The 22759-nt window shown below is 46.0% G+C and overlaps 1 protein-coding gene across 11 annotated transcripts in view; it reads right to left on the bottom strand.

The window, feature by feature from the left end:
- Positions 1 to 22759, bottom strand: part of PIK3AP1 (phosphoinositide-3-kinase adaptor protein 1) — a 133146-nt gene that overhangs the window by 15629 nt on the left and 94758 nt on the right. For all 11 annotated transcript variants that reach the window (XM_055253809.2, XM_063628894.1, XM_063628905.1 and 8 more), the window contains 6 exons: positions 22077 to 22172; positions 20384 to 20581; positions 15792 to 15857; positions 12677 to 12882; positions 8932 to 9004; positions 1426 to 1581 (listed from right to left, as the gene is read on the bottom strand). In XM_055253809.2, the coding sequence (XP_055109784.1) occupies positions 1426 to 1581; positions 8932 to 9004; positions 12677 to 12882; positions 15792 to 15857; positions 20384 to 20581; positions 22077 to 22172 (795 nt within the window). The remainder of the gene's footprint in view (positions 1 to 1425; positions 1582 to 8931; positions 9005 to 12676; positions 12883 to 15791; positions 15858 to 20383; positions 20582 to 22076; positions 22173 to 22759) is intronic.

The following is a 22759-nucleotide window of genomic DNA, read 5'->3' as shown; positions in this document are numbered from 1 at the left end:
CAGGTCTGAGAGACAGAGATAGCCACCTGTCCCTTGCTCCTTCTGCCATCTGTGATCCCTGAGGACATCTCTCCCATTTCTGAACTTGTCAGAATTCTCAAATTGCCCCCGGTGGGCTTTGCATACAAATGATCACCCCCATTATGTAAGAGGAAGTTTTCTCCTCTGTCCAGACTAGACTTCCCAGGCAGTCATGTGATAGGCTGTGGGTCTGTTTTGACAGGTAACGATGGCAGAGACATTCACCTGAAAGAGAAAGGAGCTAGGATCTACTCGCACCTTTGCCATTCACTGGATATGTAACCTTGGGCAAAATTCTCTCTCTTTCTGGGTCACAAATACCCCATCTATAAAGGATGAAGGAAAACTAGCTCAGAGGTTCTTGACCTAAGTCCATGGGTGGGCAAAATTGTGTGTGTGTGCACACAGACACATGCATACACCTGTGCATGTGTCTGGGGGACACAGCCAAAGTATGTATCAGATCCTCAAGGGGCTTTGTGATGCAGAAAAGATTAAGAACCCTAGGGTTAGATAACCTTCCTGCTCCAACATGCGTTATGGGGTTCTCTGCCCGACATTTAAAGAGATATGAGTCCTGAAATTCAGCTGCTCTCTGGCTCTTTTATTGCTTTCCTACCTGTTTTCTTAGCACTGAAATGTATGAAAGAAGAGAACTCACTCAATCTATGTGGCTGTGAAGCCAATGTGTCTGGAGTCAGCTAACACTGTCCTGGATACGGGAACAAAGCCCTCAGCTCCTGCCTGGTGCGCATCAGGCTGTATTGTCTGTGCAATCAGATGACTATTGAAGCTTTCCAGCCAAAAGGAAGGCATTTCCTAATTAGATCCTCAACCTGCCTGTAAAGTTGGAATGTTCAAATTTGAGTTCATTATTTTCTTTTTTTCTTCTTTCTTTTTATTTTACCTGAGTCCATTGTTTTCTGATATTTCTGACTCTGTGCCCTTTCCTTTGCTTTATCATAGTTGAGGAATCAGCAAAGAATGGTGGCTAAGAGACACCATTAGCTATTTAACCTAGGCCAGAGCACTAAGCCTCTTGCTTCCTCCTCAGTAAACAAAGATGACAGTCCCTATTTCGTAGAGCTTCAGTGAGAATTAAATTAGATAATCTATAAAGAGGCTTAGAATATAGTAAATGCTCAATAAATGTTAACTATTAGTATTAGGTTTTGATATTTAGAAAAGGGCTGGAGTAATAATTATCACGTAACTGGGCTTCATGGGATACAAAGCAAACCTCATAGTCAAACAGTAACTCGGCCCCACCTTTTACACCTCTCAAACCCAAACCAGTCCCCACTGGAGATCTCCTGGGCTCTTAAGAGGATGTTTCCTAAGGTCCAAGGGTGCCAGCTGGAGCCCAGTCGAGAAGACCCCACCCCTGCACCCCCAGCTGCTCACTTGCTGTGCTGGAGGTGCTGTCTGTTTTCCAGTCTCCTCGTCTCAGCTCCGTCCTGGGGGGAATGACACTTTTCTTGGGGCCACTCTCATAGACTCCAAACTCCACTTTCGCAGGCAGGTGCTGTGAGTGCCGAATTGGGACCGTGATCTCCAAGTCTGGAATTGGAGGAAAGAGGGATAAGCTGTCAAGATACCAGACTGTCACCTGCCAAGCTGCTCAGCGGCTTCCCTCCACCTGCCTCTCTCAGGAGCCTGCAGGGGAAGGGGAAGGGGAAGGGAAAAGACAATGGGAGAGGGAGGGGCCCTGGGTTGGTGGCCCCCTCCCCTTCAGCACTGAAACTACTGAATCCTGTGTGGCTGTCACTGAGAGACTGAAGAGAGAAATAGAATAATGTGAGAAAGGGACAGAGAAGTGCTTCTGCATCAGGGAGCGGAAAGAACAAACCATAAGAGAAAGGTTTGGGCTCTCAGCCCTGCCACTTAGCAGCTGTGGAACTCCAGCAAGACAGTTCTCCTCTCTGAATCACTCCCCTTATCTGAGGAGGGGTATGTGCATCCTTGACTGTAATAACAGGCTGCCCTATGCACCAAGCAGAGTTCTGAGAGCTATGGTATTTTTCATTCATTTAACCCCCACAACACCCAAGAAATAAATATTATTATCATCAATGCCAGCAGAAACTAAGGTACAGAGAAGTGATGTAGCATATCCTGTCAAATAGCTGGTAAGTGGCAGAGCTGGGATTTGAACCCAGGCTCCAGAGTCCAGGCTCTTAACCTCTGCTTGTACAGCCTCTTGGTCTCTGCATAAGGAATGGATAGTGGGTGGGTGGGTGTGGGCTGGGTGGCCCACAAGCACAGTAATGACCCAGAAAGCTAATGAAAGGAGGTCCTTCAGGCCTATGAAAGATTTTGTGACTTGCAAGGCCCATGAGGTAAAGAGAGCTGATGCCTTTGTTGAACAAAGCACTGACCTGACCTCCTTACTGGCTTAGCCCTGGCCCAAGAGTTGTCTCTATTCCTCCCTACATTTCCAATGCTGGGTTCTAGGAGCAGAAAACAGCAACTCTGATGAGTAGAAAAAAAGTCTGGGGGCAGCAGCACCAACTTCCTCCTGAAGGCAAGATGTGCTCCTGCCGCCGGGCGCGGTGGCTCACGCTTGTAATCCCAGCACTTTGGGAGGCCGAGGCGGGCGGATCACGAGGTCAGGAGATCGAGACCACAGTGAAACCCCCTCTCTACTAAAAATACAAAAAAAATTAGCCGGGCGTGGTGGCGGGCGCCTGTAGTCCCAGCTACTCGGAGAGGCTGAGGCAGGAGAATGGCGTGAACCCGGGAGGCGGAGCTTGCAGTGAGCCGAGATCGGGCCACTGCACTCCAGCCTGGGTGATAGAGCAAGACTCCGTCTCAAAAAAAAAAAAAAAAAAAAAAGATGTGCTCCTGCCTCAAGACTCCCCCGGCCTGGGACCTTCTCAAGCCCAGGGGCAGGGTTTATACAGCGGTGGCTGTACAAACTTGGGTAGAAGAGGTGTTAGCTTTGGGGACGTGTGCTTTTATCTTCTGGTACCACTTCCTCCTCCACCTCTACCCTTCTAGGGGACAGGCGTGGCAGGAAGTTCAGAGAGTCCAGGGGCAGAGGTGGCTCCACCTACCAAAGCCAGAAATCTGGTGGGGTGAATGGATAAACTGGGACAGGATGAAGGAGCAGCGAGAGGACAGGGCACACCAAGTCCCCCAGAACATTCTGCACAGAGAATGATCAGAGTGGATTGCTGGCTTGCATAGGCGCGAGCGTTCCTCATCTGGAGACTCCAGCTCCAGGTGTAGTGTATGGTCCAAGTGTCCAACCAGCTTCCTAGGGTTTTGTGTAATCCAGGTCTTTTTCACATGCTGGGGCTCTCTTGGCTACAACCATGCCGTGGAAGCACCCACCCCAGCTTGGAGCTACTTGGGCAAAAGATAGCCAGGGGCACTCTCACACGGGTGGCACCCACAGTATCTTAGAGACCAAACGAGTGTTAGTCTTTTTTTTTTCCTTCCTGCTCTGACTTAGATTTTTAAAAATCATTGTTTGTTTGAAGGCCGGGCGCGGTGGCTCACGTGACGGAAGCTCGCTGTGTCGCCAGGCTGGAGTGCAGTGGCGCCATCTTGGCTCACTTCAACCTCTGCCTCCTGGGTTCAAGCAATTCTCCTGCCTCAGCCTCCCGAGTAGCTGGGACTACAGGCACACACCGCCATGCCCAACTCATTTTTGCATTTTTAGTAGAGACGGGTTTCACCATGTTGGCCAGGATGGTCTCAATCTCTTGACCTCATGATCCACCCACCTCGGCCTCCCAAACTGCTGGGATTACAGGCATGAGCCACCGCACCCAGCCAAAAATCACTTTTTTTTTTTGAGACGGAGTCTTGCTCTGTCGCCCAGGCTGGAGTGCAGTGGCGCAATCTCGGCTCACTGCAAGCTCCGCCTCCCGGGTTCACGCCATTCTCCTGCCTCAGCCTCTCCGAGTAGCTGGGACTACAGGCGCCCGCCACCACGCCCGGCTAATTTTTTGTATTTTTAGTAGAGACGGGGTTTCACCACGGTCTCGATCTCCTGACCTTGTGATCCGCCCGCCTCGGCCTCCCAAAGTGCTGGGATTAGAAGCGTGAGCCACCGCGCCCGGCCCAAAAATCACTTTTTTAAAAGGGAGATTCCGGTCTGCTTAATTAACTTCAAGGAGGCAATTTTTTAACCTCAGCTAGTTCTATAAAGAAGGAAAGTAAAATACACAGGAAAAAATAGGGAGTCAAAAGTTCAAAAAATCAGGTAGAACCAGTCTGAATGTTTATAAAATCCTGATATTCTTGGAATAAAGGTACAATGCTAGGAATAGTTATCATGATTATATTGCATAGTGTTTTCCCAAAGTGCATTTATATGCATTATTATACCTCCTTTAAACTTCATGACTTCTCTATTAAGTAGGTAAGTCAGGTTATAGCCCCCAGTGAGGAAACTGAGGCACAGAGTGGTTAAAGGAATTAGATCATAAAGTGATTCAGTGACAAAGCAGGAATCAGAATCCAAGTTTCCTGGGACCCGGTTAGCTCCTCTATGTCCTGCTCCACAGGACACACCCAGAACACAAATATTGATTATCTTCTCTGTGAGGCCATGGCTCTCACCAGCCCTTCACTAATTTCCTATGCCATCAACGCTCTGTACCAGCCCAGTAAGAGCAAACAAACCCCTGGGGTTGGAGAAAAACAGGCAAGTTATTAAGAACAGTCTTAATTTTTAATTCTCTTTGGCATTCTAACCCAAATTAAAGATTAATATTTTTTCCCTAAGGCAAACAAAGTTCTCAAATGAAGAGTCAGTCATTGTGTTTAGAATGGGTTATATTCTTAGAAAAGATCCTTTAAGCACAAACATTATTCATCAACTCTAATTTTCCTATAGATTAATGTTATCGTGTGTCAATAGTATGTCATATTTACTCAACCATAAATGATGCCCTCTCTTTGGCAAATGCTGCCCTTTAACCTCAGCATGCAGTACAGGGTCCAACTTCCAATTGCCTGAGGCTGTTTCTCATAGCAGAATAATAAGTGCCTCTCCCCAAGCAGGCCTCCACCAACGGCTGATGGGGGCTGGTGTATAAATGTCCCAGCTGTATCCTTGCTCAGGTGGGTGTTCTCCACTGACTCCTCCCTGTCTCACTTCTCCATCCCCTACCACATTCCCTGGGATCACCTCCCACACCAGCTATTTGCTTTCAAATCCTTATCAGGGGAGAAAAGTTCTAGAAATGGAAGTGGTAGTGCTGGCACAACACTGTTAATGTCTTCTTTATGCCACTGAATTCTATTCTTTTTTTTTTTTTTTTTTTTGAGACAAAGTCTCTCACTGTCGCCCAGGCTGGAGTGCAGTGGTGCAATCTTGGCTCACTGCAATCTCCGCCTCCCAGGTTCGAGCGATTCTCCTGCCTCAGCCTCCTGAGTAGCTGGGACTAGAAGCACTTGCCACTACACCCAGTTAATTTTTGTATTTTTGGTAGAGACAAGGTTTTGCCATGTTGGCCACGCTGCTCTCAAACCCCTGGCCTCAAGTGATCCTCCCACTTCGGCCTCCCAAAGTGCCGGGATTACACTTTGGGTAATCCTGGGTGCCACTGCACCCAGCCTGAATTATGCACTTAAAAATGGTTCAAATGGTAAATTTTATGTTATGTATATTTTATTACACTAAACACCACAAACAAGGAGGCCCATGGGGCTGACAGGCAGAACGTTCTCCCATATAGATTGCTTGCCATCCCCGGTCATTCTTGTTTGGTATCAAATTATATACAGTTTAATCTCTCAATAGTTATGACATTGATTAAAGCCCCTGATACAAGAAGTACAAACACTTAACACTCCTCTCCCCAAAATATCCTTGTCAGAGGGTCTACTTCTTGGGGAGTGGCGGATAGGGGCTGGAGATGGGCAAACTAAGCCATGCTCTTTTGGAAAAATGTAGACATTGATCATTCTAATTTAAACCATAGCTACTGGTGGGTATAAATCACTTGTTCAGAGCCTGAACAGCCTTGGGTGAACCTTGCATAATGTTTCAGAACTTGTGGTTCATTTTGGATGGCCCTGCCTGAGAGGACCTCAGCTGGTGTGTGGGCCTCTGTGTAATCATGAGTGTGGACACTTTTAGGAGTACTCCCATGTGCCAGGCACTGTGCTAGGCACTGGTTATACCCTAACTCATTCAATGCTCCCTAATGGGGTGGGCACTTTTACTTTTACCATTTTGCAAAGGAGGACTGAGGCTCAGGAAGGTGACATATCTCGCCCACAGCTCCCAGCTAGTGAGGGGTAAGCAGCGAGCAGTAATTTGACCCCAACCTCGCTGGCCCCAGAGTCTATTCCTGTACCCCTCTACTCCTCTGCATGTGCATCTGTCCTGCTTCAGTACCTCCAGTGGCACCAGGTGGAGCCCAGATGAGTGGTCAGGATGTGATGAGACCCAGAAGGCTCAGGTCTTGAGCCCAGACGGCTGAGCACACGTGACTCCAACACTAGGACTCCTGGGCCTTCAAACACTGGTTGCACCGCCAAATCACAGGTTTCTTGATGCTGTCTGTATTTAAAAACCTGAAATGTCTCATTCCATCAAGGTTTCTATCTTTGGGCTCATGGACTCTAGTTTTAAAAAGCATCTCAGCTCTTTTATCACTGAGACCCCTATTATCTGACCCTAGGATGACCGTGCAGATCTCGAAACAGCTTTTCTGCCTTCTCTCCTTTCTCTTCCTCTCAACCAGGAGGACAGACAAGTGTGAACTCAGGTACCGGCAGCATAAATTTAAAATCCAGACATCCAAGCAGAAGACATAGGATGACCTGTCTGACCTTCTGCGATGGTTAAAACCTCTTAACCCCTCTTCTCCCAAAATCATTAACATTCACTAGGTTAGTACTACCTTCAAAACACTGTGTTAGGCATGGTGGAACAGACCCTAGTAGGGAAAGCCAGACCTGTGTGAATACAAAGATAACTGACTCATTAGCTACCAGATGGTGAAGCTAGTGTCTCATAGGTCTCTGTATTTGGCAGGGTGCCTGGTGCTTGTTAAGTGTGGAATGAATGAGTGGTGTCACCAAACAGTTACCTGAAACCGACCATTCCAACAAAGCCTTCTAGAACTCCATCACTGTACTGTTCTGCACACTGGGGACTCCAGGGAGCACACATTAGACAAGTTTTTGCCCATGTGGAGCTTCTAGTGGAAGGGAGATGGGGTGTTGGACCATAACCTTGAGAACAGAAACCAAAGATGATTCCAGTCTGCGATATGTGAAAAGAGAGGACGCCAGGGAACAGAAAGTGAGTCGTGGAGGCCTACTCTGGAGAGAATGGCAGAGAAGGCCTCTGATGAGGAGATGCCACACTGAACTCTGAAGGATGAAAAGGGCCTGAGGGTGAAGATATGGGGAAAGGCAGGGGAATGGCAAGTGCACAGGCCCTGAGGGAGAAATGCTCTTGGCTTGTTAGAGCAATAAAAAGGAGCCCAGGGACTGCGGCACAGCATTTAGGGGAGAATGGAGGATGAGCTCAGGGGTCAGATCACATAGGGCCTTGTAGGCTGTGGGCAGGAATGTGATTTTACCCTGAGTGGGACAGGAGCCCCTGGAAGGCTTTGATCAAGGGCATGGCATTATCTGATTTTTAAATTTTTTAAACATCATTGGCTACAATGGGTTAACTATAAAGGGGCAAGAGTGAACATGGGGAGATGACTGAGTGGCTACTCCCTTAGTTTAGGCAAGAGATGATGTGGCTTGGCTGCAGCAGTGCCATAGGAGATGGTTAGAAATGACCAGATTTAGGATGCGCTTTGGAGGCAGAACATCTGTGGACTGCTGATGGCTTGGATGAAGGAATGAGGTGATAGCAACCAGAGACAGAAAAAGAGAAGTGCCAGATGAATGGAAGGGGTGGGAGGTCCCACATATGCTTGAATGAGGAAGGAATACCATGGCCTAGAGTGGTCCAGGAAGGTGTTACTGAGAAGGGGCTGCCAGGGCTGGGTCTTGCAGCCCAGTAGTTTTCATACAGGTGAGAAGGAAGAGGCATGGCATGAGCAAGGGGCCCATGGCAGGAGAGAATGTCCCGTTTGGAGACCAGGGTGCTACCAGCCCAGCTAGGTTCATGGGAAGTCAGGCAGTTGACGGCAGCTGGAGGGAGACTGTGGAAGCTGTGCACAAACAGGGCTAGATTTTAACTTGGTTCTTCATGTAATAGGGCTCCATTCAAGATCTGAGTGCCTCTGAAAGCCTTCTCCTGCATGCTCGTCTTGCTATAAGGCTGGCCTCGGTTAATCACAGAGGACCACTATGCCAGAGGCTCTCTGTGGGAAGATGCATTATGGGTAAATGCCAACATCTTGCTCAAGGGTGGTGATGCCACATGGCTGGCACGGGGGTAGGCTTAAGGGGAGCGGGGACCCAGTCCGTAGTGCACACCACTGGAATTTGTGGCCCTGCTATTGCACCGTGGAAGCCCTGCTACACCTGGGGCATGGGCTTCTGAAGCACTGTATGGTGTGGATGCAGATGACGCCATTGCTCACCAGAATCAGAAACAGACACTGTGTAAATGAGATTTTCTCCTTTCTCTGCTTAAAAAACATACGTCCTCCTAATTGCCAAGGGGAGAGTCAGGTGTCTGCAGAGGAAGTATCACCATCCTATTTGAGTGAAAAAGGTGGAAGGATGCAGAGTTGAATCCACTTATTCACTTCTGAGCATGTCTTATGTACGAGGTACCAGATTGTTTACAGAATAAATAAGATATAACCATTGTCCAAAAGGCCTTTACAGTCTAGTGCGGGACCCAGATCTGTAAACAGTGTGACAAGTGCTGGGCAAGTGGTCTGCCCACTCAGGCCATAGCCAAAAGGAGAGTCAAGGACAACAGATGACAGCAATGTCCCACACAATGCAGCACCCTAGGAAGCCACATACCTGTCTGCTTTCCTGATTTTTGCTTCTCTCTCTGTCTTCGGGTGATGCTGTCTCTTAGCCGTTTAAGATTTTCCTGGAAAAAATTTGGTTTATTTTTTAAGTGTACAAGAGGATAATACCCTCCGGACATGAGAGTTTCTTTCAGATTGTATGCTGTTTGCAGGGTATATCACATTGCAGTCACATTTACAACATGAAAATGAGGCTCAGCGCATTCACAGTCAGCCCCCAGAGAAATCCAAATACTCACAGAATCTGTGCCTGAAAAGCAGACATCTCTTCCACAAGAAAGTGTCTTTCCTCCCCTCTGGTTCCCAGCTCTGTTCTATATGGCCCCGCTCATGTATGCCTCTTAGCCCAGCTCACAAATACCCCACAGGTATTCCTGTCTCTGAGACTGTGTTCTCACATCACTCCCCTGACCTTCAGGGATGTTGGTTCCTCTCCATGAGTCTGGATCAAGGCCCACTTTCTCCCTGAAGCCTCCCCAGATATACCAACCATCCAGCACTTGGGCTATGTTGCCCCATCGTGTGTGTGCACACTCTTGTGCCTTGCCTCTTCGAGATACTGTGAGCTCTTCAAGGTCGAGAGACCAGGTCTTGTACCTTTCCATAATCCTGCCATCTGGTCCATTGTAGTCATTCAATAAATGTTGAATAGATATGTAAGAGTCAAGATTGTTGCTATTTTAGTCAATTAACAATAACCCCGAAGTTAAGTGCCTGAGCATTCTAGGGAAAATGTCCAGACAATCTGGCTGGAGCAGAAGGTTCATGTGGGGGAGTCACAGGAGGCCAAACTGGAAAGGGGGGTTGGTCTGCAGCTGCAGGTTGAAGAGACTGAGCTGTGTCCAGGAGGTAGCAGGGAAACACTGAACATTGTGAGCTTGTCATGGCTTTAAGGTTCTAGTGAACTAGAGAAGAAGGAACAGAGGCCAGCAGACCTTCCTGGAGACTATGGAGTATGCCAGACACAGGCAACAGAAGCTGACATGCGGACGTGGCCGGGGGAATGGAAAGACAGGAGCAGATGCAAGAGGACAAACGCTGCAGAGCAGGAGCAAGCAGGACACACCGCTGGCTGGGTGTGCGGAAGCACGGGAGAAGGTCAAACAGACTCTGAGGTCTGATCTCCCTCTCCAGGAGAAGACAATGTGATGAGCACAGAGAGGCTGTTGGGAAAGGAAAGCGGCCTTGAGGGATGGTTTGTTGTTAGACATGCTGCGAGCCTGGAGCACCTCAGGGGGACAAAGCCAACTGGTGGCTGGAAACATGGAACTGGAGACACAGACTGCACAGAGAAGGAGCTGAAGGAAAGCTTCAATGTCCACTTGTGAGAGAGTGACATGAAGGAGACAGAGGAGTGGACAGAGAGGCAGAGGAAAAGGAAGATGAGGCCTCCACCCAGGAACGTCTCCACACCACCAGCCCCCTGGAGGGGAGATGCTCAGGAAGTGCCTGGAGGCTTCAGGGAACCAAACAATGTGAGCCCCCATGAACTGGGATTCTGCCGTATTGAATATAAACCCATTGTCTGCTATGCCCAAGAGTTCTGGGCCAGCTCATGGGAAGGGAAGAGGTCTCTTAGATATAAACACAGAAAAACATAGCACATATATACCTATGTAAAAAACCTGCACGTTGTGCACATGTACCCTAGAACTTGAAGTATAACAACAATAACAATAACAAAAAAACCATACTTGGAAAGGATTTACCTTTCTGCAACAATGGACTGGTACATAAGGATGATGGTAATGATAAGGCACGTAAATTATATTCCTACTGGAAACCTGCCCTGTCCACCCCTTCTCATTTCCCTTAACCTTATCCTCAAACTACTTTAGCTGAGAAGCTTTCCAGCAGACTGAGTTAGTGGTGGCTTATACCTATTTATATTTGTATTAATTGCTTACAGATTATACCTCATATTAGCAATTACCTTACACTACAAGAAAATGTAAAAAAAAAAAAAAAAAGAAAAAAGAAAGAGAGCTAACATTTATTATGTATTTACTACGTACCAGTCATGCTGCTTACAGTGGCTTATATCACCTAGTCCTCCCCTTTCACATGAGGCATAGCAAGGTCAAGGTCATCCAGCCACAAATAGCAGAATAAAGATGTAAATTCAGGCTGCCAGCTCCAGAGCCCTGGCTGTTCTTAACTACTGGGCCACGTGGCTGCACAACTTGGCAAGGAGCAAAAAAACATTGTTTAGCCAGGGCCAGCCTTTCCTCAGCAGGACTGCAGCCTCCTGGGGGCTCCTGAGTGAAGAGCACCAGTGATTCCTGCATTCAGCTCTCCAGAGTGCCCTCCCACCCTTCAGGCCCCAAAAGGGAGGGAGGCAGCTGGCAGAGCAGGTGCCCCTGTCTGAAGGAGCACTAAAAAGGCAGAAGGTATAGTGAAGGGAGCACAGGCTCTGAGGTGAGAAAGGGGAGGTTTGAACCTTGACTGCCTCCTCACCTCTCTGAGCCTCAGTTTTCTGTAGAACAGGAGGAATAATACTTATTTCATATGCGTGTATGAGGAGTGAAAGAGATCAGATCTATTTAACGCTGAGCACGATGCCTAACATAGCACTGTCAGAGATCAGCAAATACTGCCTGATGACACGCTTCCCCACTCTTCAGGATTAGAGTTCTAATCCCCTAATCCTGTCCCAGAAGACAGGCTCCTATCTCAGCCCTGGAGGGGTGCTGCTTACTCCCTGCCTCGATAGCTGGTATGTCAGATGGCGTAAGAAGAGAGATTAGAATACACACCACCAGGCTCTACAGCCATACCACCCTGAACGTGCCCAATCCCATCTAGATCTGAGGGTAAGCAGGGTCGGGCCTGGCAAGTACTTTGAAGGAAGCAGCCTGGGGAGGTGGAGAGAGAAAGCAATAGTTCCAGTTCTGACTTGGCGCCTCACTAGGAAAGTTGCCTTGGACATGTCCCTTGACCTCCTGAGCCCCATTTCCTCCTTTTTAATACAAAGGCCATTGGTGGACTAAGAATGAGCTTCCTGAGGTTGAGTTTGAGTTCTTTTTTGTTTTTAATTATACATCATGTACACTTATGATACAGGTATGGAGTTATATATTCTCATAAAAGCTGCAAACTATACAGGTAGAGCAAGAGTCTCCTCTGACACCCCAGTCCTCCAATCCCAGTCTTCTTCCGAGAGGTGGCCCCTGGAATGGGCCTGAGGTGGCCGTTTCCAGATCTTTGTCTTTGCATTTATATACATGTCCATAGAAATACAGAGTTTGTGTGTGGACATGTCTGAGTTGTTTTAATTTGGGTGGTTTTGTATCTGCAATTTGTTTTGTTCATTTAATCATATTTCTTGGGAGTTTTCCAAATTCTCTTTGAGTGCTAAAGTGTGATAGTTATGAGGGTATTTGGCAGTAGGAACAGAGAGAGAGACTCTGAAAAGAAAAAAGCTGGAAAGCAGAAGCAGGGAGCCAAATGCAAAGAGACACAGCAGCAGAGTTAGTGTTTGTAGTTGAGTCTTTGTTCCTGATCTCAAGCCTCATGGCACCTGGAAAAGCTATCCAGCTCTCAGCCAGGGAGCCATGTGGTTACAGACCGAGGTGACACTCACACACTCGCTGGTTCACAATGAAACTCAAACATTCGCAGGCACAGCCACAGGTGTCCAGGTACAGCAATACACAAGACAGCCATGGCCCAGCCCTCCTCTACTGTCAAGTGGGGAAATAGACATGAAACAAATTCCATACGAAGCTAGTTACCTGCTGAAAACGAAAGGACTCCGATCGTTTCTTCTGGTTGAGTTGCCACTCTTTGAAGTGGAGCACAGCCTCATCCACGTTGACAATGCCCAGCTTCACCTGCTCCTGGAGGGTGATAAGCTGCCGCTGGCCTGGCGTTTTCATCCCCGCAAAAGGGTCATATATACTCGACTGGGGCCTGTCCCTCCATGGTCTGACGGGCGGCCCTGGAAAGGATGGCAAAATTCAGCTTGACAGCTCCCCCACTGGGGACCGCTCACCAGAAGCGTAGGGTTAATGAGGCTGGTCACAGGCTCAAGAGGACTCATCTCAAAAGAACAATTACATGTGGCCAAGAAGGGGGAGATACAACATAAAATCAGGGGAGAAGAACGCAGCTAATAATTCCAAGGCCTATCACACTAAAGTAGACAAGGCTGCAATATTTAAGGGAGGTGTGAAATCTGCTGTCTCTCCCAAGTCTTAATGATTATTATTATTTTTAACAGGCTTCATTCATTTCATTTTTCTGGTATGAAAAGCCTATGTTGTAGCCACAGCTGGAACCTGAGTCTTCTGCTTAGAGACTCTGGTGTGGGTCTTGAGAGATGGTCAGCGAATTCCTGGTAGGGAAACTTGGTGAATACAGTCTCTTTCCAGAGGTCAGGGATCAAGTTGCTATCAGTCTTAGAGACGGCATCAAAGGTGGCCCAGGGTGGCAGTGTGGTCCCTGGCCAAGATGTAGCAGCCATCAGCAGCAGCTTCTTGGGCACAGAGGCCAAGATGATGCTAGTGCTCCTGGGGGCAGGGATGAGGCACACCAGCACAGAGCCAGTGGCCTGTCACGTTTCAAAAGCTGGTGTGGGGCTTGCTGATCTTGTTCCCCCTGTAGCCTCTCTGTGCGTGTCCAATGGAGAGCTTGGCTGGGATGATGGCCCCTTGGATGGCAGTGGCTACCCCCTTGGAGTACTTAACACCCAGACAACATGGCCACTGTAGTCCTCAAAGGCAACAAACACCTTGAACCTGGTGAAATGGCCAGCATGGGTCATCTTCTGTGCCAGCATAATCTTCAGAACCCCATTCTTGAGAGATGACCCCAGGAAAAGGTCAATGATCTCGGACACCTTGATGGGCAGAGAGAAGAGAGCTCTCCCAGGACTTGATCTTCATGTCTCTGGCCAGGTGGTCTAACTTAGTGATAGGCGTTGACTCCTTGTTCTCAGCCTTACCTCCATGAGCTCCAGGGCCTTGGACGCAGCCACAGCCACAACCTCGGCCTGAATGTCACTGCCAAAGTCTCCAGGGAGGCCATCGCAGCCTGCCATTCCAGGACCCCCAGGCCCTCCCACTGCATCAGCATCATCCACCATTTGGTGTTTTCTTGAAGAAGCAGCCAAGCCTTAATTATTGAGATGCCTTTAGACAAGCATTTCTCAACCTTGGCACTATTGACAGTTTGGGCCAGGTAATTCCTTACTGTGTGTGTGTGTCCTGTGTATTGTAGGATGTTCAGCAGCATCCCTGGCCTCTACCCATTAAATGCTAGCAGCACCCCCTTCTTTAGTTGTGACAACCAAAAATTTCCCTTATATTGCCAAATGATCTTTAGGGAGGGGGTACAAAGTCACTTCCAATTGAGAACTACTGCTTTAGATTTAAATCCACACCCAGAAGAGAACATACTGGAAGAGTTTAGCCAGGATGCTTCTCTTAGCCCCACTCTCTTCCCTCACTGTCTCTAAGTGGCATGGGGCACAGTGATTATGGACCCATGGGCATGAAATGCCCCAGGAGACTGGAACATCGGTGGAATCCTGACACAGGCCCAACAGCATCAGGTATAAAGTAGGTGCTGGCTTCCAGCTGGCTACCCTTGGGTTGTTCCCGTGCCAACCTCTCTTCCACATTACAAATTCACAGTTCTCTGCTTTGGAGCTTCTGGAGAAATATAAAGCCAACCCTCATCTCTCTACAGGCGTGACTCCAGTTCTGTGGGGAATGAGCTACTCGCAGCGACCATAAGGCCACTGAGGCAACTTGACGTTTCACTCGATTCACATAAGACTACTTGAATCTAAATTTCTCCAGCAGGACTCCATTTGGGGATTGTGATTCAGGGACATAACATGAAGAAAAAAGAGAAATGGCTTCACCAGCGAGTACTGAAAAAGCCTCAGAGACGTTTATCTATCATTTGCCCAACCATTCACTTATCTGTCCACACACACCCACACACCCTTCTCCCAGGTCTGCCCTTGTCAAGGCTCTCTTTAATGGTGTTGGGAGACACGGTGGAGGAAAAAACAAAATGCACAAGCCAACCAGTTCCAGTATCCCACTACCAGAGCCCTTGGGGGATGCCTTCAAATGCTTAGATGGTGTCATGGCTACTTTTCAAAAGAATCCTCAGTGGAATAATATTGAGTGTTTCTGTTTAGCGCAAGGAAATTAATCAAGAAAAAAAGAGCACTTAGCTCCTCAAACTTCCTTTAAAACTGTTTAGAAAAATAAGACTTTCAAGTTGTTCCCCAATGGCAAGCAAAATACCTTTTAAAGAAAAGTTGAATCAAAGTATAGTTTAGCTAGTATAGATAAGGTAAGTAAATAGACCAGAAAGGCTGTATCATTAGGTAAAGACTGAGTGCTAGGCAGCCTACTTTCATCCTGTTGGCATCAACCTCCATTTTTAGATTGTACTTTTATGTGCTTTATGGACACTTTCCACTAATTAAGGTCCTTTGTATGACCAATTTGTACAGCATTGTAGGGGACCCTGATCTCTTTCCCTCCCCCTTTACCATCAGTACAAGACTCTCAGACAGTGCCACGCTAAAGTATCCTTGGCTCTCTCTAATTAATTAAATAATTTATTTAATTATTATCTAATTAATCAATTTATCTAATTTTAGAGACAGGGTCTCACTATGTTGCCCAGGTTGGTCTCAAACTCCTGGCCTCGAGTGATTCACCCCCTTCAGCCTCCCAAAGTGCTGGAACTACAGGTGTGAGCCATGATGCCTGGCCTAGATCCCTCTATTTTTCAATGTCAAGGAGCTATTGTTACACTGGAAAATCACTGACCTATGAAAACTTCAGTCACACAAAAGTTCAGTTCATATAACACATGGCTTACCTTTCCTGATGCTCTCTGAGGAAACGTAGAAATTCCCAGGCCGCTCTTGACTTTTTTCTGCAAAAACTATAAGGTAAAGAATATTCTGATTACTGAAAAATTATCAAAATCCAGTACAAAATAATAATAATAATGAATCCATACCTAGGACCACCATATGTGGTTCTGTAAATCAAAATTATAGAAAGAGGCAATTAATGAGAAGGACTAGGAATTGTCAAGTAATGGCAGACTAAACAGACACAATCTCAAACTAGAAAAACAAAGCTAGCCAGAAGACATGATCAGCATTTACAAGCTCATTGAAGAAAACGGTAATGGGAACAAGGACATGTGCCTGGACCCCTGAGCACCTGAAGCTAGCCATGGAATATATGAGCCTTAAAATTTTAGAATAAAAGGAAGTACCACTTAAAATGCCAGCAAGTGCCATAAGACAGAACTCTAAGCAGTAGAATAGTAAAATGTGTGCCCAGCTCCAAAGAGATTAAGATGAAGTCACTTATGAGGGACAGATTCATGAAGGTTAGGAGAGAAAACTGGGACATGACAAAATCTCACTTAGTGGGAAGAGGACATGGTGATTATGGCTCCCTGGGCTCTGAAAGAGGCTCTCTGAATCCAAACACTAGCTCTGTGGCTTGTGAACCATATGATCTTGGACAAGTGGCTTGACCTCTTCCTGTCCCTATTTCTTATCTGTAGAATGAGGATGATAATAGTTCTTTCACTGGATTGTGATGAAGATTAAATGAGTTAATAAATGGAAAGTGCTTAGAACAGTGCCTGGCCCATGTAAACACTCAGTGTTAGCTTTTATTGTCATTATTCATATCTAAACTTTGAAACTGTTGCCAATAGTCAGCAATACCTTGGCATGCTAGTTAACCCAAGTGATGCCTCTACAATGCCTTACAGTTTATTATAAAGTACTTCCTTCTGTATTATTTCATCTGACCTTCACAATAAGGCTATGGCAGAGTATTAGTATGTATTATTAGGACATGTATTAATCTATACGTGTATTATTACAATACCCATTTTATAGATGAGGAAACTAAAGCTAAAAAGGGTGAAATGGCCCGGACATGGTGGCTCATGCCCATAATCCCAGCATTTTGAGAGGCCGAGGCAGGAGGATTGCTTGAGCACAGGAGTTCAAGACCAGCCTGGGCAACACAGCAAGACCTTGTCTCAAAAAAAAAAAAAGAAAGGTGAAATGACTTACTCAATATCCTATGCTGAACAGCTGGAAAATGCAAGAGCTGAGAGATGAACCCAGGTGTTCTGGCCTCCAAGCCATTGCCTCTTTTGTCATCTCCTGCCTCTCTCCTTTCCTTTGCTTCTCCACAGTTTCCTAGCAAGTCCATCAGGGCTCTTGAGGAATCACCTGTGCCCCTGTCCAAACACTTCCCTACAATGAGCCATGCCATCAATACTGTTCCCTACTCCTTCTGCTATTTAGGAATTACCAGCATATATTTGCATGCTTCTTAGATTGAGTTCCCTCAGAAGCAGAACCCAAGACAAGGATTCAAGTGCAAGTTGTCTATTTGAGAGGTGATGGAGGTGAGACGGGGAAGTGGATGGTGCAATAAATGGTGGGTTATCAAGCAAGTTACACTGCGGGCCACCTAGGAATCACTAGAACACGATGTAGAATGCACAACTAAGAATTCTCCAACCGCATAGCTACAACTATCTGATCTTTGACAAACCTGACAAAAACAAGAAATGGGGAAAGGATTCCCTATTTAATAAATGGTGCTGGGAAAACTGGCTAGCCATATGTAGAAAGCTGCAACTGGATCCCTTCCTTACACCTTATACAAAAATTAATTCAAGATGGATTAAAGACTTATATGTTAGACCTAAAACCATTAAAATCCTACAAGAAAACCTAGGCAATACCATTCAGGACATAGGCGTGGGCAAGGACTTCATGTCTAAAACACCAAAAGCAATGGCAACAAAAGCCAAAATCGACAAATGGGATCTCATTAAACTAAAGAGCTTCTGCACAGCAAAAGAAACTATCATCAGAGTGAACAGGCAACCTACACAATGGGAGAAAATTTTTGCAACCTACTCATCTGACAAAGGGCTAATATCCAGAATCTACAATGAACTCAAACAAATTTACAAGAAAAAAACAAACAACCCCATCAAAAAGTGGGCAGAGGACATGAACAGACACTTCTCAAAAGAAGACATTTATGCAGCCAAAAAACACATGAAGAAATGCTCCTCATCACTGGCCATCAGAGAAATGCAAATCAAAACCACAGTGAGATACCATCTCACACCAGTTAGAATGGCCATCATTAAAAAATCAGGAAACAACAGGTGCTGGAGAGGATGTGGAGAAATAGGAACACTTTTACACTGTTGGTGGGACTGTAAACTAGTTCAACCATTGTGGAAGTCAGTGTGGCGATTCCTCAGGGATCTAGAACTAGAAATACCATTTGACCCAGCCATCCCATTACTGGGTATATACCCAAAGGACTATAAATCATGCTGCTATAAAGACACATGCACACGTATGTTTATTGCGGCACTATTCACAATAGCAAAGAGTTGGAACCAACCCAAATGTCCAACAACGATAGACTGGATTAAGAAAATGTGGCACATATACACCATGGAATACTATGCAGCCATAAAAAATGATGAGTTCGTGTCCTTTGTAGGGACATGGATGAAACTGGAAAACATCATTCTCAGTAAACTATCGCAAGGACAAAAAACCAAACACCGCATGTTCTCACTCATAGGTGGGAATTGAACAATGAGAACTCATGGACACAGGAAGGGGAACATCACGCTCCGGGGACTGTTGTGGGGTGGGGGGAGGGGGGAGGGACAGCATTAGGAGATACACCTAATGCTAAATGACGAGTTAATGGGTGCAGGAAATCAACATGGCACATGGATACATATGTAACAAACCTGCACATTGTGCACATGTACCCTAAAACCCTAAAGTATAATAAAAATTAAAAAAAAAAAAAAAAAAAAAAGAATTCTCCAACCGGAGGGGCAAGTAAGCTGGGGCACTCATCCATATCTCCTTTGAGTTGAGGGCAGCAACTCTGTATGTTAATTCCCCAGTGCTTTCAACCTGTCCTATAAGAGGGCAGAGAAGGTGCCAGGTGCCAGAGGAAGCCCTCAGGCTGAAAGACACAGGTGCTGACAGGTAGGGTCCAGCCAATGAGCACAGAAATGCAAAGGGCTAGAGGGACATGGGCAAGGAACCAACAGTGTCTGCTGCTCATGCCAAGGAGATAATACCCAAGGAGACTGCAGGCCACAAGCACTGACAGCACCTGGCAGTACATAATATCTCACAATTGTATTCCTACTCAGTTCAGGGTTGCTGGATTTCGCAAAACAAAAATGTGTGTACTACTTGGGACATACACTAAAAACTCATTTGCCATTTATTTGAAATTCAAAGTCAACTGGGCATCCTGTATTTTATCTGGCAACCCCAACCCAACTACCTAAGGCTCTGGGTGAATGCTACCTTCCCCAATTTATAATTCCCTTTTGCCACACCTCCAACAACATGATGATACCATTGAAAAATAGAATATAGTTCAGGAGCACAGATCTGGCAATTCTTATTTTTTCTTTTTCAGACAGGGTCTTACTCTGTCGCCAGGCTGGAGTGCAGTGGCTCAATCTCGGCTCACTGTAACCTACATCTCCCAGGCTCGGGCAATCCTTCCACCTCAGCCTCCTGAGTAGCTGGGACTCAGTGCGTGCCACCACACCTGGATAATTTTTTGTAATTTTTGTAGAGACAGAGTTTTGCCATGCTGCTCAGGCCAGTCTCAAACTCCTGGGATAAAGCAATCTGCCTGCCTCAGCCTCCCAAAGTGCTGGGATTACAGGCATGAGCCACCCCTCCTCCTACTTCTAATACTCTTATAGTACTTGTAACCATATTATTGCAACCAAGTCCAAAAAATAGTGAAACTAACAACGCTATCAGTATCTAACTAATGTCCCAGGGATGGTTAAGAAGAAGTCAAAACCTTAATTTTTAATAACATGGGTAGACGGACAGCCTAGCATAGTGGCTAAAAGCCAGGGCTGTGAAATCAGACTCCCTGAGTTCAAATTTTGACTTTGCTATGCAATGGTTGAGTGACCTCTGTGAAACCTCTATTTCCTCATCTGTAAAATGAGATAATAATTGTCCTTACCTAATAGGTTATTGTAAAGATTAAATGGCATGTTCCAGATAGAGCATTCTTGATAGATTTCAATAAATGTTAGCAATTCAAATTTCATAATAATATCAAGAAGGGTTTCAGGAGATAAAAATGTATCAGGGTTCTTGTTTTACCTGCCTTTGCAACTGTGCATAAATACTTCCAGGAAGGCCAGCACTGACTCTGGTCATTACTCCTATTCTAGCTCCAGAATCTGTCCCAAGATATGACCCTGTCTCGTAGGGCTGGTTGAAGACCATTTAGAAGGGGATAGTCTCTGAGCAATGGTTCAAAAAGCCAGGTCACCCAGGAAATCCCTGTTGAGAAGCTCCAAAGACCCAACTAGACATCATTTCCTGCCACACTTGCCTTTAAAAATGTATGGTTCGTTGTCCGGCAGCTGGTGAGCACCAGGAGCAGTGGTCTCTGGTCTGGGCACTGGGACAGGGGGCCTGCTGGCCAGGTCCACAGAAAAGGCCTCATCATCATCCACCGTGTGATAAACGTCTTCTTCCTGACCAAGATGGCACTGATCTCTCTCCAGATTGGTCATTCCCATGCTGTTGCCTAGAAACGCAGAGAAAGGTGACTGAAAGCAGTGGCCAAACAAACTGGGTGATCACCAGTCATAAAGCAGAGTGAGGGACCCTACCTTGTTTCCTCAGTGCTGCCCCCTGGCAAAGGACTTTCCCCAATATCACTCCCTGTATCGTCTGCTCAGAACACCACACAAAGCAACTGAGAAAACACTCATGTCACCTCCATTGACACCCAGTGATGCAGTGAAAGGACATGAGCACACGGCTTTATCATCTCTGTTTTACTGCTGGGATTCAGTTATTCATCCCATTAGAACTAGGGAAATTCCTAGATAGGACTAACTGTCAAAGCCCTAGTTAAGAAAGGTGGGGCGTTCACTGCCAACTGTCCAATAAAAGTGGTACTTCTTAACTAGGGCTTGAAACAGACTGCCCAAGACTCCTCTCTCAGGAAAACTTTTTGTTCTAGAGTTGGGGTCAGCACACATTTTTTTAAAGATCCAAATAGTAAATATTTCAAGTTTTGCAGGCCATAAAGTCTGTTGCAGGTACTCAACTGCTCTTGTGACATGAAAGCAGCCATATATAATACTAAATAAATGGTTGTGTTGTGTTCCAATAAAACTTTATTTACAAGACAGGCAGATGGCCAGGCTGTGGTTTGTCTACCACTGCTTTAGAGTTTTTTCCTTCCTCTTCACTGTGAAAACGACTTTTGTCCTCTTCTGAGTCCCATCCTCTTAGCACTCTGCTTTCTATATCTACTTGATCAACAGACCCCACCATACATTGTAAATGATTGGACAGGGTTAAAGAATTACCCACGCAATTTAACATCCTCCACCTTTGAAACCTTCAGTAATAATAACAACAATAATACATCTTCATTAACTGCTTATGTGCATGGTGGTGCTCTGAGACCTAATGCATAATAACTCATTTAATTATCACAACATTTATCTCATTTTACAATAGAGGAAACTGAGTCCCAGAGGATTTGAGTAACTTGCCTAAGGTTTTCCAGCTAACTGGATGGGAAAATTGAGAATAGATCAGAGTTCATGTTCCTAACCACTATACAACACAGCCTCAACTTAGTATCTTTGTTTATATTCGCCTCCTTCACCAGCAAGTAAAGTCTCCTGAGGGCATTGATCATATCTTATTTTCCTTTGTATCTCCAGCCCCAACATCCAGAACAGTGCTTTGCACATAGTAAGTACTCAATAAATTTTGGCCAAATAAAAACAACATATGCATTTTAAAAAAGGTCTTACTAGAGGCAATGTGTTTACCCAAACAAGTGGCTCCACTGGTTGGAACTTCTGGCCCACCTCTAAAGGGCTGATGGGGGAGCTCAGGGTAGAGGGGTCGGGTGAGGCAGAGTGCCTTTATTCACATCACATGCCATGTATGCAGCAGCCCATTCCTTGAGGGGAGCAACCCTCATAGAGAAACAGACAATGCCTCGCATTTGGTTCTCTTTCGCTCTTTTGGCTTCCCTGCTCATGGCTATGACTTACCTTCTAAAAACTTGCGGATCATAGAGTCCTTAGTGGCCTGAGAGAAACCATCTCCAGGGATTGGGTTAGATGTACTGGCCTGAAGCATTTCAACATCTAGAAGGAAAAGGAGACCAAGAGTTATATATTGTTCTCCTCCACAGGCAAGGAGATTTTTACAGATGGAACTATGAGGTTTGGCAACTCTCTTAAGAGATTCAAGCATTCATCAATCTATCATCCCTCCATCCATCCACCTACTCAAGAAGGACACCCAGTAGGGGTGGGGCATAAAAGAGAGCAACGTGCCCAACCCTCAGGCTCTTCCTTGCACCACAGGTCTCAAAGGGTAAAGATATGCTTATTAGCATTTGAAAGAATGGGTTCAATTTTGACATACTACATCATCGCATTGTTTATTTCAGAAAAAAATGGAAGCAGGAATACATTGTGTTTTTTATATATATATATATATACACACACATATAGCAAGGTCCCAGGCTGGAGTGCAGTGGCTATTCACAGGCACAACTACAGCACACTGTAGCCTCGAACTCCTGGCCTCAAGCCATCCTCCCACCTCAGCCTCCCAAGTAGCTAGGATTACAGACATGCACCACCATGCCTGGTTTACAAATTGTGGTCTATTCAAACAATGGAACATTATGTAACAATTAAAAAGAATGTACTGAAGCTATTTCTAT

This window comes from Symphalangus syndactylus, chromosome 2 (assembly GCF_028878055.3).
Source record: "Symphalangus syndactylus isolate Jambi chromosome 2, NHGRI_mSymSyn1-v2.1_pri, whole genome shotgun sequence".
Taxonomy (NCBI): Eukaryota; Metazoa; Chordata; class Mammalia; order Primates; family Hylobatidae; genus Symphalangus; species Symphalangus syndactylus.
The sequence above is the reverse complement of the archived record's forward strand: the minus strand, read 5'-3'. Positions and strand labels throughout refer to the sequence as shown.